Raw genomic sequence first — 18,394 nt, forward strand, 5'->3', positions numbered from 1 at the left:
ATCAGTATTATATATCTCCTCTTTACTATAATGACTTCAGTGATACAGACCAACTGCACACATGAGTTACAACAGGCACATCTGCTGGTTAGTCACTGTCTCAAAGATGCCAATATTTGTTTTATTAAAAATAAAATAAGATACAAAGAATAATAAACTTACATCTTCACCAGGTTTGCCTGGAGGTCCCTCTGGTCCACGAGAACCAACTGGACCCTAAGAAATAAATATATTTATTGAGAAGTCAATTTAGTCATCACTAAAATATCTATTTGAATCATTTCAAAGCCTGTTTTTATAAAAATACAAAAAAAGGATTTTTTACAAAAATATAAAAAAAGGATGATTTTATGCCTAAACACACTTGCTTTATTTTGTAGTGGTCTTTCTAATCCATCTTGCCCCTAAGAAACTTGCATTATATTACATAAAAGTATACAATGGATTCTTTAGGAGAAAAATAAAATCCATTAAAATCACAGTTGCTGCTGTTCCAATTCTCTGGCTCTTGCTTTGGTTTTTGGAACATTTTATCACCTTCAAAAAAAAAATATTTTCATCATCTTTTCTGTAAGTTTTACTACCAGATGTGGCTCTACTGGTGCTTAACCATCCTTCAATGTGCACTGGAAAAGTAACAATGATTGTTTATACTGTAATAATTATTCTGCATGTTCAAACCAATTCACATTCACTAATTCAGGACAGCACAACTGTTGAATGAAGTTACTGAATAACCTCAGCTGAGACAACATAGGAAAAAAAAAAAAAATCTGTTCTGAAATAGGGAGGTCTAAGACATTGTTTGCAAGTGAATTGTAGAAATGTTCTTATTTATTGGTCTTACCATAGGTCCTGGATCCCCAGGTTCACCAGGTGGGCCTGTGGGGCCAGCACCACCCTAAAATTAAACCAAGATTAACAGAGTTACAAATTTTAAAAAGTAAAAATAGAATTAAATAAAATAAAATCCACGATCAGGAAAATCACAGCCCATAAGACAATCTAGATCCTCATTCAGAATCAGCTCACATTGCAAAATGAGTGAAAGTTGGATACTAAATCTCTCAAGTCTTAGCTAAGTCCTGTGCCATACAGAAATCCCACTTAACACTGTGCCAGCACTGAAACCAGAACAGTCACTATTTCCATTGCTGTTCTTTCATTTAAAAAATGTGTATTGGGCTGAAACCTTGTTAAAAGTCTAACAAAATGTTCTTTTTGAGTTAATTTCTGTGTAAAAAGTACATATGGAGCAGAGCTCTTGAGAGCAGCACGTCTAGGTTTGCCTTTAGAAGAATATGGATTCATCCACGCCTCACTGAAGATGGACATTGCCTCAGAGGTGCACACCCCCCCCAGGTACTATCTGCTTTGCCTTCACCTATGGCAAATTATCTTAAATCTCATGAGGTGCAGTACTTACTTGTTTTCCTTGGAGACCTTGAGGACCTCTTGGACCTACTGGACCCTATCAAAAATATAACTTGTTATACACTGGAAAACACTCTTAGCAAGTAACATTGAACCTACAAAGACAGCAAAATGGCCTGATAGTGACCAGTGACCTCCAAAACATTTCTATGGTCAAAAGGTTTGTCTCAGGAGATTGATGTTACGAAATACAAAAGTGCATAGAATTAAAATCTTCAAACTTGAAAAGTCACAGTGGTATAAATTCATTAGTAGCTGAAAATAGGGGCTTCCCTGCTTTCTGGAACCTCACAGTCTCTGGAATCAGTCAGAATAATGGGATTGCCTGAATAGCTCCACTGAAAAAAAAATGTAATGATAGAACAGTGTTAAGGGCAGCAATCTTCCCTTGAAGGGAATTTCATACCAAGATTAATCTCAAAATGGAATCAATGACAAAATAAATTCATGCTGCTGTTCTCAGCTACAAACAGCACCAAGTGGCAATGAAAGGACTCATTTTCATGAATCATACAAACCACCAAAATAGCTTCCAAACATGTCATGGTTTGAAAAATTTAAATTTTCCCTTTAAAAAGTTTCCTGGGATTTTAGGAAAAATCTTGTGCTTAATTGTAACTTATACCATGAAGTAAACATAATAATATGATAATCTTGTCTGAAAGTAATTCTCTTGCTTATAGCAATATAGAAATATCTATAGCAAACAATAACTTGCATTTTGACAGAGGCTCAAGATCTTTGTGTTTTACACACAATTCATTGACTTTCACTAATTTTTACAAAGCACATGTAGAAGAATTGGTAATAAGTAATTTAATAATTCTAATCAACATTTAAAAAAACCCAACCACAAACAAACTAACCAAAAAAAATACCAGTTTAACTGAGTGACCATTCATTACTCTGTTTACAAGGAAAAAAGGCTATCATAGAACATGATGAATCAATGCAAAGAAAGCGAGTGCCCAATTGACTTCAACAGACTGTGCAAAGCCTTAGAGAGACCTAGATATTGAAAAATACATTAGAAGAGATATTAATGTTAAAATAAATTATATTTGAGAGTGACTAAAAAAGAGGCAGCACAAGAGATGCAATGTCTGAAGACAAATTGAGTGAAAGGATTACACAAAAGGATGGAGGGCAAGAAGGTAAGTGGGACAGATATTTGGAACAAATCATTGTATGTATGCACAGCAAATTCACTGAAGAGAGATATTCTATGACTCATAAAAAAAGGAAATCTTTCTGAAGAAATCTCTGCAACTAAGCCAAAACATCAGGTTATCTTTAGAACCTTTCAAATTGTATTAAAACTATCTGCGAGTTACTAGTGGGGACTTGGAGGTTAAGATGCAGGTAGGCAAACTCATGCCAGTACAAATCACTAAAGGATGGTTTCCTTAAGAATGAATGTTAAAAATAACAGCAAAGAGTGTAACAGTATCTTCAAGGTATCACAACGTGATAAATACATGTAGTGAAAAGAGATAATATTAAAAAAAAAGTTCATGAGTTCTAGCAGAGACAGCTTAGGGTGCTGAAACAGCTTTCACAGATGGTAAACAATTTCACTGTTACCATTAAATCCCCAATGCACTAAAAGTGAAGGGTGTCACCTAAGCAGTGAGAGTTGTCATGATAAAATTTGGCCCACCGAAGAAACAGAATGTCTGTTTTAAAATGATGAAGCATAGCTTTCAGTTAACAGCTGGTTTCAGAAAAATATATTTTTTTTAAATTATGACCAAAAATAACTATTTTTGATGTCACAATGTGAAAAGAAGCCTTCAAAAAAATAAACATATTTGTTTAATTCTGCTCTGCAGTGACTCAGTAGAAAATCAGAAGCTTTTTTTTTTCTCCTGTACCTTACTGTTAGTAGCTGCTATATTTCACAAGGAGGGAATCAAGACAACAAGAAAGCTAGAAGTGCAGAAAAAAAAAACCCTTTCACTTAACAGATGTTTTCACTTTTTTCCAGGTACTGTGCAAAACTGCACTAGAACATGCTGTACATCTACATTCTAGATGCATAGGAAGTTGAAGAGAATGAATTCCCCTTTGAGTTTTTGCATCTGCACCCCACTTCCACCCTGTTCTACAGCACAGGGCTACTCTGGTCTTACCACTGCACCAGGCATCAGTCCCATCTGACTGCCAAGTCCAGATTTCTCATCCAGTCCTGCCATCTGAGCTGCAAATGGCTGAAAAAAAAAGAAGGGTGATTTTAGCTGTCAGTCATTTTGATGGTTCATAAAACAAAAATCCATGCAACTGAATCTTCATTGTTTACACTGACTTTGCACCACGAAGAACTAAATTCTTGTTTTAATCATTAAAAGAGAACTTGTCTTTCCTTTAAGCAGCCCTATGAAGGATGGTCTTCTAACACCTGTCCTGGTGCTTCTGTGATTCTAAGGGATTCCTCTGTGCTGAAGATATTTACTTGGGCTGATGCTGCTTGATTCAGGACTACTTGGAAAGGTGGTTAAGCCAAGAAATGCTGACAAACTTGCACACTGTTGGCCTAACATTAATATTTCAGCTTATTGTCAGTATAACTCTATTGTTTTCAGTAATATAGCAGGAACTATGGCGTGAGAGATCAAAACAAGTATCTTCCAAACAGTAATGAATGTGTATCTGAATATAGTTGTGAAATTCAATTATGTATTTCAACATCAGTCATAACTAGTGTTCCACAGGAACAGGGAAGAGGAGAGAAGCAAAGTCTTGCAGAACACCTTGTCTGTACCTACGGGTGGTCAGCACTGCTTTTCACAAACAATGCCTTACTTAACCTTCTCAGTGTTGGTCTGAACTATTCCAGCAAGAAGTATTCTCTACCACTTTTTAATCTTTCTCATTATTTACTCTGTTATTATAACTCATCTTACTTTTTCTTTCCTGTATTCCTAATTTGGTACACTGGTTTCCCTGTATTATTGCCCAGATCTCTTGGGTTTAAGTCAGGTAGGAGTAACAGAACCCTGCTGAGGATTTTACATATGGGCACATTGGCTTTTCTAGATGCTAAAATCCATTGTGGAAGTTGGGTCTTTTCCAAGTTTTCTCATGTTCAATTTGCCCTAATTTTTGGCAGAACTTGCATTGCCACTAGCTGCTGTCCCTCATGACTGGGAGACAGAAACTATGGGCCCAGCATTCCACGTTCACTGAAGCAATGAGAAGTTACTTGTTGTATCATGTGGATCTGGCCCAACACTCACTTGACTTTCTACTAAAGGAAGTGTAAAACTTACCCTGCTTAGTCCATCAGGTCCTGGGTGGGTAGGATGCCCTGGAGGACCAGGGTCACCAGGCTGGCCAGGGATACCAGGTTCACCATCAATCCCTTGAGGACCACGAGGACCCTAGAAAGAAAATCAGAAATACCAATATTGTGCAAAGGTATTCATTAAAATCATTGCAACTTGCAAACAACTTCTTTATTTGTGATAAATCTGTATTTTTAGAGAAAAATCTCCACACAAACAACATCTCTTGAGACCTGTTCCTGCCTTCAGATCAGAAGCACTGGCTTAAATTAGTCATAAATCCAATAAACCGTAGTGATTTCTCTCCAAGGCTCTCTTAGAAACTCAGGCATCCTTTCACTCCATACTAGAGTATTCCTGAAAAACACGTTAGCTTTGCACACAATGCAGAACATCATGAACTTACTTCTAAAATACATTTAGCTCAGATTAGTGTACAAACATACACATGCTTAGGAAACTCCAGTGTAAGGCTGGATTTTTACAGCCTCCTGACATCATGAATGATTTAGACAGCTCATACTGTTGCCGAATTCTCAACAGTTGTTACACTGCCAAAAAAGCAGAGGAACTCCCTTGCTGTCAATGTTATCTCTTAGCTAACATTGGCAGAACAGTCTAGGAAGCCATCCCATTGCTCCCACTTTGAGCACCCACTTTTTATTCCTAAATTCCATTCATTTTATCTTGTGTCAGAACTAAAATCAAATAGAGAAGCAGCTAATAAAAAATTAGCAGAACAAAATCAATAGCAACAGGGCCAATAAAGATATACTTCAATCATAAATACAGACTTAAAGTGCTTGTCACAAATGCTTGAGTATGGTGAGGAAAAAATTTATACTGCATAATGAGGTCTTATGTCTTCAGGATCCTTAAACATAAAACTTTGGAAGCCTGGCTCAGTGAGTCATCATGACAAACACAATTATAATCAGATGGATTACTTTATTTCCATGAGATGAGGACTGTGCTTCCCTGCTATCTGCAACATATTCCAGTGGAATTTCTGTCTGAACTAGCATGGTTTGAACTAGTATGATTCACATGTAAAAGAAAACACATTTCCTTGGGAAAGGGCCACACTGGGACAGCATTGACAATAGGATTCCTGGAATCTCCCAGGGAATCACCTGATTCTCTTACTTCTCATCTTTATGGTCTGAAAGCCCTACAAGCCTAGCAAACAGGGGAAACTCTTTTTCTTATCAGAAATACATGTACACACACAACCCTTCTCACAGAGTGAGTTGTGAATAGGTCATACTCTGAAACAAATGAGAACATTTGTGCACGTTGGGTGGAAGCAGAGGGTTCTAGCAGAAAACTTTATAATTTAATATTTCTATTATAAACAGAAGTACACACTGCCAAACTTAAAAATGCATACCATCTAAAGGAGGAAAAAAATAAAAATGAGTTCTCTTCTTTCATTTGTTCTCAAAATAAAAAGAAAGCAAAGCTAAGCATCAAAGGAAAAAAAAGTTTCCTGAAAAGAATTAAGCAAGCTTCTATACACTGACTACTGACTTGCAATATCCAAACCAAAACACATTAACAAAATCTGATCTAGAAAAAGGTCTTTTTTTTCGTATATTTTTAGGAAAGGATCTACTTTTTAGCCACCCAAAATCAACCTGCTTCAAGAGCAACACTACACCTCAGAAAACAAAAAGTCCCGAAAAAGCAGGTTCAAGTTTGTAGGTGGCAACCAGTAGTAAATAAACAATATTTTTTGGGGGGGGGTAAAATAAAATCTTGATTATAATTTTATTTATTTGATATTATTTATCTATTTATAGATTTTTTTTAAAGCCCTTCCATTTTCTTTGACCAGCTGAAGGTCAGTGAAGTTTAAAAAAAAAAAGGGACAAATTCTCCCAGAGGCCACGAGGTGTCACCATTTAAACAGGCAATTTACTGATCCTGCCCATTGCTCCTGCTCTTACTGCAGGTTTTGCCTGGAATAAAGGAAATGCAGATCATGGTAGAACACTCTTAAACTACTATCTATTTTAACTGCTACTTTGGTTACAATCGAGTGTAAATCCATATTGAGGCAAAACTTATCAATGGTTCTGAGGATGCTCAAACATGCCCAATACTTTCTGTCTTCAAAAGATCATTTGTAAATGTCTAAAATTTTATCATGCTTCAAAATTCCTCCTTCTCTAGATGCATTTTGAAAATCAAACGTGCTGTTCCCTACCTGTTTCTCTCTCATTGTTACACTAACAAAGAAATTGAGGTAAAAAATATGCTAGGACTCCTGAATTCATTTTACATCCAAGGGTCCTGCTTTTATAAAAAGCAGAGGTCCATAGCAAGGTTGAGCTCCTTCTGCTCACTACTCAGTAGGAGCCCATTTAAAGAACAAAAAGAATCAGCCAAAGAAACAAACAACTGGATTGGAAATGTGCTTTAGTTATTTTATAATATCACCAGTCAGCAATGTATTTAGACAGATGTATTTTATAAAGGGTGTCTGTACAAGGTCACTTGCTCCATGAGCTATTTTAAGCAAACTGCAAGCACTGTGCAAAGAGCTTTTCACAATATAACCTGCAGGTGTAAGCTAACTTTTTTTTTTCACAAGTAAAGATAAGAAGTCCTGCACTATCAAGTCACTCTGTACCAAAAGTAGTGTTCCTTGGTCTCAGGCCTATGCTCTGACACGCATGGGGCTCCCCAGAACCTTTGATGTAATAGTTTCAAAGGAGCTGACTGGTTCCTAATCTCTTTATATTTCTTGAGAGCAATATAATAACCTGCATCAAAGGAACTCAAAACTTTTGTTAGCTTTTTGGTATTTTAGGTGCTTCTACACACCACTCTGTAAAAATGTACAAGGGATGCATGGCATAGATTCAGAAATTATTTGGTGTGTCATTGCTAACACCGTACATTAGGAAATCACTTCAGACATCCCTACATTCAAAATTCCTCTGCACATCACAAAATTCTACAATTATTCCCAGAATTCTTTTACGTATTGTGATATTCATTGATCAGACAAACATCTTAATGGTGATCTAGACAGCAGCAGTGGCTTGCCATCCCTCTCAAAGAGGCTACACACTTACTCCACTGCTTTAGAAGAAGTGTCATCACCATCTGTGGACAACAGGTGCACACTGGAGGAACAGCACAAAGGAGCCAGTTTTAGGCCTATGCCTAAGCTCAGTATTAGCTTGCTCTCTTCTGAGGGACAGGAAAATATTCACACAGAAATAACAATTATACAGCTCTTCAAAATCTGCTTTCAGCAGCGTCTGCTCTTTGACCCAGCTTTTTCAACAGAAACATTTCATCCTTGGTATTTTCAGCACTCCCTTTTGGCCTTTCTGTGGTTCTCCACATGCAGACATTGAAATTCCCTTATGAAGTCTTTATTTCCACTGAACAATCTTGATTATATTATTCACCGGCATACCAACATACGTAGTCATATATTAACTCCTGCTAACTTCTTGAGCTTTGCCTTTTCTGAAATACTCTGAGCCACACAGCTCACATTGATACTCAGCAGTAACCAGAAAAACTCAGCAAGTTCTTAAACAGGCAAACATGAGGTTCTGGGGTTTTTTTTCCTTCTTTTTTTTTTCTCCTAAATCCTGAAGAAAGCCATACTCTCACACTACTTTGGGAAAGTGTGTTGAGGAATTATGGCTTTTAGTGGAAATGCTGCTAGACCTTTGTCAATTATCTCAAAAGATTCAGGTTTCAGTCTACCCATGGAATGGTGAAATATAAACATTTTTCTCTTTGTTACCTGATTCTTGCAAAATCTGAGGAAAGTTCTGGTAACTCTAGAAGACACGAAGACAGTTTAAAACCACCTAACCTTCTAAGGTTAATGCAGTACTTATTATTACTGAAATATTTAATAACTTACAGGTCTTCCCTTTGGTCCTCGTTCTCCTCGTGGTCCTTGTGAGCCTGGAGGTCCCTAAAAAAAAAAAAAAGGATTAAAAATATTAATTACCTTTTAAACTAGATAACAATTAATAAAGTTGTGAAAATATGAAATGCAATGCATATATGAAAATTATTTTTTGTGGGAATTTTTTTTCCCACATTATCATAAAGAAAAAGGTTATGATCACTACCATTCAATATTTCTTCTCAATTGTATGTTGCCTGAAGGGAGCAGGACCAGGATGCAGAGATCTACAAACCGTCTTCACCTCTCATGTGCTCCACAAGTTAACTTAGCAAAGGTTTTCTGAATGCTGGAGGCTCTTCTTGCAGAGATGTAAAGCTCTGAGTCCTTCCTGCAAGTCCAGAACCACTCTCTGCTCAGCTGCAGCTGGGGAGCACACTGCATCTCCTGCTCCTGCTAGATCCCTGCTGAGAAGCTCATCCCCCAGCATCAACCTCACACCCAGGTCCTCAGACATGCCTGTACTACAAGCACACATCCAGTCACTTAGGGCACGGGCTGACCTCAGACTAGCAACCAATCCCATAATCTTGTTGCCTCCTCAAATTTGGTGGCTTTGTAGACAATTCATGCCCAGAAGAGTCCTCCTTCACATCATCCTCACAATACAAAAAAGAAATGGCAGGAAGTAGAAAAAAAAGAGAAAGGAGAAAGAGGAAAAAAAAGAAAGGAGAAGGGAAAAAGGAGAAAGAGAAGATGAAAAGTACTCACAGCTGGACCCGGGCGGCCTCGTATCCCTGAGACCTAGAGAGGGCAACGCAAATCAAAGTTACTACACCACGGTTTGTTTCTCTGTGTCATGATCACCCTACAGAAAATTAGTTATTGGAAAGTGAACAGTAAGAGACAAAATAAAAGTATCAGGCAAATTTTAAGGCTTTTGGGGGTAAATAAATTAAATAATTCCACTGATTATCTCCTTCCAGTTTGGAACCTTCTTTTAAGCAATATGAGCGAAATTTTGGAAGTATCATTGTTATTCTAAAAATATTAAATATATAAATAAATTTACAATAATTTAGTCTCAGTTTATTGATTCTTTGCCTTCACGCTAGAAAGGGGTAATAATTTATTTCACCAATCTCCTCAAGTGTCTGTATACTTTCCAAATACTTATTATCTGCCTTGTTTATCATTATGCCTCCACAAAATTCTAACAATAAAAATAAAGATTATGATAGACCGAAGTTTTTCCCCCAAATGCAGTTGACAGAAATTTCTCATGTTACATATGTGAAACAGGATAATCAATTCCATTCTTTTCATTCCGAGGCTATACATTTTAATTGTATTTCCTTAATTACTGCAATTCTGCCTTAGAGCACTAAAATGTATACTTCTAGCATGTGCTGATAAATTAAGGAAAAAAAAACGGACTTACAGGTGGCACTATTCCAGGTTCTCCTTTTTGCCCCTGTAGGAAACGATACAAAAATATCAGATGGCAGGAAAAAGTGAAGGTACAATTAATAGTACCAGTTTCACCAGTACCATCCCTGTGACTGACAGATGCTAAGACAAGTATACAACTGAGTCTAAATAAAAGTACCTGCAACAGGTAATCCATGCTATTTTTAATGATTAGGGACAATGACTAAATGAAGACAATAAATTAACAGACTTTCTCTAACTGTATAATGTGCTGGCTGAAAGAAGAGTCTAAGTGAAAAATTACCATGATATTTAACTACTAGAAAACATGTGTTCAGTGAATTGGTTCATATGAAATCCAGAGCCCAGAGCACCATACAGATTCCATTTCTTCAACGTATTAAATTTAAATTTACATCATTAAATCAATGGACATAAAACCCCTGCATTTCCATCTGCAGTGTGGGGACAGAATACCAAATGGCATTGCAGAGCTTCAGAGTGAAGGACGTGGCATTTGCCAGTTGACTGTTCTTTGAGCTGGATGTATTGATAATGATTACATTACCTAAAATAACTGAGCTCAGACCTATTGGTGGCAACCACTTTACTAAGAGAGGACTTTCTCAGGATAAAAAGTTTTCTGCCTTGTTTATCAAGTAATAATAAGCTGGTTACAGTCTATTTATTTCCATAAACTACCTCTGCATAGAGAGCTACTCAGTTTTAGTGACTGTATATACTTGATCACTTTAAAATTATTTCAGTTGATTCTTGTAGCTACTTACTATCTTAGAAGCTCATTTATCAGAATGTATTTTAATTTCCTTCTTAACTTTTCTTTGTTTAATTGCATGCTGTGAGAAATGCTGCCCAGAGAGCTGTGGCTCTGTGCAAGAACACATCATCCCAGTGCTACCTACTGCACACTGGGCAGCTAAGTCTCAGCAAAAACAAGCTGCAAGTTTTAATAGTTTGGCTTTTAATGACGTATTAGTGCCATTTTCTGGCACTGCTAGAGATGAAACAATCAAACTGCTCAAACTGGAATTCCTTTGACACAGACAGCAGAGATTTTCAGCCAGGGAATTCTCTATATTAAGAGCAGGACTTTTGCCTGCAACCCAGCATTTTTTCCACACAGACTGCAATCTCACTAGCCACTGAGGAAGACCAAGAGAATAGAATTAAGTATTTTTAACAGAGCTTATATTTAACTTCTGTGAAGCACTCCAAGGAGATGCAAGTGATTCTTTTAACAGTTATGATACATTAAAATTAAATTAAATGAAATCTTACCTTTCTTCCTCTTCCTATTAAAAAAGACAAAAGAAGAAAAGAGAAGAAATTAATGTTTTTAGTCTGAGTCAGAACATAGTGAGAGTTGATTGCAGGTGTTGAAGGCAGAGCTATCCCCAGTCCTGGATGCACAGAAGATGGTGTGTCACCTGCAGGGAGCTAGGGAAGTTCCCAGGGACATGCACACTCCCTTGCTCAGGTGTGAGGGCTCGGAGTGGTTTGCAGTGATGTTCCTTGATTCTCAGCCTTTTTCAGCATGGCACAGAATAATAAAAGGTACCTTAGGAAAGCAGAATATCTTGTGGGGAATTGTCAGAAGCTGGCCTAATAACTGACAGTGAAGCCAAAGCAAACTTTGTTACTAACTTCAATACAAGAAATGTTGATGGATCCACAACATATTACATGTATTTGTCAAAAGATGGAGCTGACTGAGGGATGTTTGACATGTTCTTGTTTGAGAAGCACACACAATACCATGTGCTTGCAGTCAGAGTCATAGAGCCACACTCATATTCACAAAGATCCTTCAGAGGAATATTTGATTAATACCTTGAATAACAGCAAGGAATGCTGGAATGTATCCATACTGCTTTTATATTTGCTGGGTGTACCTTGTTGGCGTTGGCCTAATGCCTCCCAAAATACAGCAGGATACACCATCTATTTATTAACACTTGCCACATCTTGCTCCATTGCTCAGTTACACAAGTCCCTACTGCATGACCTTTATCACTGCTTTGGTCTATATTAAGCTAATCAACAGCAACTAGATCTCCTGAAGAAATTGTTCTAATTGTTGTAGATAGAATGTAGTTCAAATAATTCAATACACAATATTAATGAGCATTAATTGCAAGTTAAGAGATTTTCTTGTAGGAAAATTGAGAGAGGATTGCTTCATCCAGGTCTCTCCAGGAAGGAGAAGAAATGAACTGGAAAAGGCATAATCTTTAAGTTATATAACAGAAAGTATGTAAACAGGGAGTTAACAATTCTTGATGCTAATTTTTTTTCTTATGTGTCACAAAAGGATCACGCGTCCATGCTTCCACTTTGAGGAAACACTTTGCAGTGTTTACTATTTTACTATTTATATATCATGTTTGTATTTATTCATCTATTGGAGGGGCCTGAATTGATTATTTTATTAAAGCATGAACTTATTTTATTATATACATTTATACATTATGTATTTATCTGAATATGTTTATTAGATATAGTCATCTTAATATATTTATCTTGCAGTTCCAGCTGAACCACAAAATGAAGCCAGAATGCAACCTCCTTGAAACACCAAGATTGAATTCAGATTAGATTAGTAGTTAGAAGAAAACTGTTTCCAGAGCCAGCTCAGGTGCAACCCAAGATGGAAGAGAACTGCCAAGTAAATCTGTTTTCAGATTTAAACTTTCACCATGGAAATAGTACCAGAAATTTCAATATCATAAGGTTCCTAGTTCTTTGAGCTCTCTCCTTTCAGGTAGGCAAACTGGAAAGCAGTCTTACCAATGGTGGTGTCAAAATCACGTGTCGTGTGGGGACACACAGGACAGCACTCTCCTGGGGGCACCTGGGGGTTCTCACACTCCAGCATATCTTGACACTGAATTTCATCACAAAGAATAGCTCCATTGTCACAGACACAAATCTGGCACGGTGAGGGCTTCCAAATATCCCTGTTCAGGTACATCTGGCCATTCTGCGTGCAGGCTATTTCTTCAACATCTCCTGAGACAAGAGAGAAAATATACAATACATTTTACAAATGTGAAATAAAGGAGGACTAGGTCTGGAGAAGGAAAGAGCACATGTGGAGATAGGAAATAGCATTACATACTTGAAGAAAACAGTCCATCAGCAGAGCTGAAGTTGATATTAAGGAATTTAAAATATCAGTCATCTTAAATGTATTTCTTATTTTACCACCTTATTTCTTCCTCAGAAAGAAGTAAAACAGTCATCATGGAGTGCACAAATCCACCACAGTGAACCAAACCACACATGGACAAACGACCATGGCCTCACGAGTCTCTGGGTGTCATTCTGCTCAGCAGGGTACTAACTCTGCACTGAGAAACTCCTGCCACACGCCTCCTCTTTGGAGAAGGTTGTGCACAGGGTGTTAGAGATGTCTTGACTGAGGAGCAGAACCTGTGACACTTCTGTAGGAAGAGGTACACACTGCCTGCTCCCCACTGCAGGTGCCTTGCCCAGCCAGGCTTAGCACAGTGTTGAACAGACATGGCACTGTTTGTTGAAAAGAATAAAACTCATTTACTGGAGTCTTGGTGGAGGAGAATATCAACATGGAGAATCAAATCTTCCAAACAGGACAGCCAGTCACTGTCCAGTGGCAACAGCAGGCTCCATCACAAGGGTATTTGCAGCAGAGTCTCCAGCTGAGTGAACAGAGGTTCCTCAGACTATTTTTGCTCAGATTTTATAATCCAGTTGATCATGGCCATACATAATTACCCCAGAACGTGCACAAATGATTGCCACAGATGTATATTAATTACATACAGAATATCTCCTAAATATTGTAACTATATCAGAAATACCATCCTGTGTAGCCACATGTGTAGGAACAGCACTGACTGCCTAGATGCATATGTCCTGTCAAGCTACATATTCACACATTTGTATGGAGGTCCATCTATTTTACTGAAGTTGCATATATCATTTTCAATATAATCCACTCCATTTATAGAAGGTTTACTTTCTTTCTTTCAATTCCAATTTAGAATTAATTTCTTACTAATTATTTAGAAATCCATTCAATACAGTTTTTTTCTCTCTCCTTTCCAACCAATCTACTGTCAACAGGGTGGAACAACTTCTCTGGATTTAATTTATCAATTGGAAATTTCAGAAATTTTCCCGTTTGGCTGGTGGTAACATTAAGGGGACATAGCTATCTGTTTAGGTACTGTTCTAGCCATACATAAGTCTATGCCTTTATTTTCTTCCTATTCTGTAGGCAAATACCCCAAATATTTGGATTATTTTTTAATCATAAGGTGAGTATATCTCAGTATCTCACTCTAAAAATGAAATATACCTAACAAAGAATTAAAAAGTCAAGTAAAGTGAAAATTTTTCTTTGTCTATCCAACAATTTACAGAATGTCCTATGAGGGAAAAAACAAATAATCACTTTGGCCTAATGAATATTTCATCCTCTAAAGGAATGCAAGCACCCATAAAAGCAATGAATTGTCTCCAGGCTGTTCCTAGACATTGGGTCACAAACCTGGAAACCAAGAACACCAGTGGCAAAACACCCTCCTCTGAGTCATACACAGCAAAGCTGTCACACACAGTCCAAAATGATTCCTCTGACCTCTGGGATGCTGTGGAGAAGATTAATCTGACTTGGGTGGGAGATACTTCTGACCATAGAAACCTTCCTAGCAAAAACATCTTTAAAAGTGGACAATACAGCTGTATTTTCTAACTTACACTGGTAATGAGAACCAGGGCAGATATATATCTATATATCTCTCTCTATATATATATAGAGAGAGAGAGAGATAGATAGATATGGATGACACATCCCACTAGTCAAAGATCACAACTCTTATTTTTTTTCAGAAAACCTGTTATTGTGTAAAAATTAACAGCTGTGAGCACAAGGACAGTTTCACTGCTCTATGCATTTCTGTCCTAATTTAAACCAGATGTAAACAGAAAATCACAAAGTAATAAATATGAACAGATTTGGAATTTCAGCTTCATGCCTTAACTCATCGAGTTACTCCACCAGCGTCAAAGCTGGGAGACACGGAGCAGATGTGTCATTAACTGTTGCCTGCCATCACTAACTTCTGCAGCTTTCTAACAGAAACAGAAATCCAAATTTATACCAGGTCAGCTCCTCTCTTCAACTGGTTTATCACACCAGCTGACAAAATTACTCAAAGGGGTGCTGCAGAAGCTCAGGAGGAAATGTTTTCGGTGTGAAGTAAAGACATCAACCAAGCGAACTGTACAGTCCATTTATGACACTGTGAGAATCATTTTCCAGAGTGCAGATCGTATTTTGGAAAGCACTCCTCTCGCTTCTCCCTGGTGTGCATGACACAACGTGCTGTCTGACACATTTAGCCTTTTCCCCCCAGATGTCTGGCATATGGTCTGTGTCTTCCTCAGTGTATCCCTCACAGAACTCGTTGTGCCGTTCAGAAGAGCAGCAGTTTGCATAAATGAAATTTCTGAGTTGCTGAGCCCAAAGTCAGCATTCTGTCACAACTTCAAATAAACCACATGGCAACTGCTTTGGCAAATCAGCGCCGAGCCAGATGGTGACTGGCTGGTGCCTGGGTCCTGCTCAGAAGCTCAGAAAGAAGCAGATGAAGACTGGGTGGGGGGAAAGTACATACCAACTTCTGGAAGGGTACTAAGAAGTCTGTTTTCCTATCAGATTGCAGATACACTGATAATTTAAAAACAAGGAAAAAAAAAAAAAAAGGCCCACCCTGCGACACTGCCAGAAAACACATTTTTAAATATTTGGATTACACTTGGTGCTTCTAGTTTCCCTTTCTGCCGGGACTGCATTGTGCTGAGAGAGCAACGTGGACAGAGCAGCTATTTTGAAGCCGACTCGTCCCACAAGCACATTTTGACATTTCAGTCCCAGGCCTGAGCTGCAGGCATGTTGCCCAGCTACACCCAGACCAGGAAAGGCAACAAAGGAAATTGTTCTACCATTTCCTGCCGGGTTTGGAAATCGGTAAAGTTTTTTTTTTTAATTACAGAGATCAATTCACAAACTCTTACGTCATATGTTCTTTCTACTGCTGCAGTCCTAACAAGAGAGAAGCAGCCTGAGAATGGCTTGAGAAGCAGCTTTAGAAATTCCTAACGTGGCAAGAGGATCTGCTAGCCCATTAACCATTTCTTTTCTTACCACCAAAAAGTACAACTCTAATTGGCATTGGACCTGCCTAGAGAATCCACAGGGCTGCAAATCCATTGAAGTCAGTGCAAAATGAGTTTCAAAGCAGTCCCCAAATATAAAATGCAAGGTAGAAGATTATATATTTAAGGAATTCATGAGCTTGCACAACCTCTGAGAAAGAGTATTTCCATGAAGAGTGCACTAAGTACAATGCCGTTATTTTTCTACTCCATATTGATCTGTTGGAGTATCAGTTTGCCTTTAAAGAACTAATTGATCAGGAGTCAAACAGTCAGCTATAACTACTCTACTAAATCATCATAATTGGACACTACGCATCAACAGTTTGGAAGTAAAAATCTCACTGTGCTCTGATATCCCCAGGCCAGTTTTGTGAAAACGTTAAAATTGTGAATACGGGGGGTGGCAAGGGGTAATCCCATCCCAGCCCAGCCACTAGATGGCTGTCAAAACCCACCCGTCATCACGACTAAGTGCCAAAGAAGTTTATGCACAATTAAGGCGTGCAAGGCACACCCTGCTTTGGGCTTTTTATGCTGAGCTTGTTTTCCTTTCCAGCAAACTTCCCTCAAGGTTAATTCCACTCCTCAAGAGGCCAACAACAGTGTTTTAAAGTGTTTTAAAAGACAGCATTTGAAATAATTTCACTCTTGCACCACCAGATATACATTATTTTGAAAGTAACACCTGGAAATTCACTGCTGAGTGGTTTGCTGCTTAAAGCTGCTCCTCATTATGGTGCTCTTACTGCCTTCATCGACTTCTGGTTTGCATCTTCCACGTGAAGGAAAGTAAGGCCTGGGCATGGAACCAGGTAGAACAAAAAGAAAGAAAGAAGGAAAATAACACCATAGAAAGAGAAGTGGGTGAGAGGGGGCTTGACAGTGTCTTGAGAAAAAATATTTAAAAGAAAAGGATAAGAAGGGGGAGAAAAAGATTACTCCATACATACAAACAGGGAGGCTTGCTGAAGCTGTCATCCTAAGGTCTTATTTTTCCTTGAAAAAGTGTCCCCAAAGCCCCACACTATACTCTCCTGTTCCTTGTCTCTGCTTATAGACAACCTAACATGGAAGCAGCCACCCAGCATTACTTCAGCTGTGGAGACAGCAGGTATATGGTGGGAGGGAGCACATCTCTCGGTGCTCTACTTAGGGAAAAAAGTGGCCTGAGCAAAGCTAGCAGATGCATAGCTTTTCTGCAGACATGAACAACTTTGCTTGATAGATTAAATGGCAAGGGAAATTATTTGACAGCCAAGCATCTCCATTTCATTGCATTTTGACTAGATTGTGCAGGTAGCTTCTCATGCTGACTTTTGTCAGCCTGATGCTAGTTTGTGAAACGTATAAGGAAATATAATATTACATAGCTACAGTGGATTTTAAGTTTAAAAACAATCCCTAGAATATGAAAAGATGAGTTTCAAGTAATGAATTACAAAATTTAATCCTGCTGACTCACAAAGCAGAGGTGCAGAAGTAAATCAAAGTGAAAGATGATACGTGCTCACAACCATTTTGCAGATGTACTGTTGTGCATGTGTACAGACTGCCAAGTGAGGGACAAGAAGAGCTTGGTGTTAATAATCCTTGATTGTCAGCCTGTTGCAACAATAATGTAGGGCTTGATCCAGTTCCCATTAAATCAATGGAAAAAAAAACCTCTCGTTTGCTCCAATAAGAATCAGTCTGCCTCTTTTGTTTATCTTTTCATAACTTTTTTTTGAGCGATGATAAAGTCTTATCCAAATTACCATGTCATGCAAATTATAATATAAACACCAATTATTCTGAAAGTAAGACACTTTTCAGGAGTGCTGATAAATACAAAACCTCTTTTGCGTTTGTTGCACAGAAACAATTCTTGTTAATAATGATTAACACACACAGTTTATGTAAGTTTATGTAACTTTACATTACATACAAGAGCATGAACCAGGAACCCCTTATGAACAAAAGAGTGAACTGATTTGTAATTCACTTAATATGAAACATTTTACTGTCAACATGAAATCAAATTTGCATTCAGATATTTCCATTCAGGATAAATCATACATCTCAGTGAACTTCCGATAACAGCTGCAGTACAACAATGTGCTTAAATCTAAATAACTCGGCATTCTCTTGGAAACAC

At 37.9% G+C, this 18,394-nt stretch overlaps 1 protein-coding gene across 1 annotated transcript in view; it reads right to left on the reverse strand.

Annotated features, from left to right (window-relative positions):
- LOC103772757 (collagen alpha-2(V) chain-like) overlaps positions 1 to 16,722 on the reverse strand; it is a gene marked incomplete at its 3' end in the record, with an annotated part of 34,830 nt that extends 18,108 nt beyond the window's left edge. Inside the window, exons 1-9 of the mRNA XM_008940100.1 lie at positions 16,716 to 16,722; positions 12,841 to 13,062; positions 10,043 to 10,173; positions 8,614 to 8,667; positions 4,704 to 4,814; positions 3,567 to 3,644; positions 1,427 to 1,471; positions 848 to 901; positions 163 to 216 (exon numbers count right to left, since the gene is read on the reverse strand). Of these exons, the coding sequence (XP_008938348.1) occupies positions 163 to 216; positions 848 to 901; positions 1,427 to 1,471; positions 3,567 to 3,644; positions 4,704 to 4,814; positions 8,614 to 8,667; positions 10,043 to 10,173; positions 12,841 to 13,062; positions 16,716 to 16,722 (756 nt within the window). The remainder of the gene's footprint in view (positions 1 to 162; positions 217 to 847; positions 902 to 1,426; positions 1,472 to 3,566; positions 3,645 to 4,703; positions 4,815 to 8,613; positions 8,668 to 10,042; positions 10,174 to 12,840; positions 13,063 to 16,715) is intronic.
- Positions 16,723 to 18,394: the final 1,672 nt, after the last annotated feature.

Source organism: Merops nubicus, unplaced genomic scaffold (genome assembly GCF_000691845.1).
Source record: "Merops nubicus isolate BGI_N331 unplaced genomic scaffold, ASM69184v1 scaffold19775, whole genome shotgun sequence".
Lineage (NCBI taxonomy): Eukaryota > Metazoa > Chordata > Aves > Coraciiformes > Meropidae > Merops > Merops nubicus.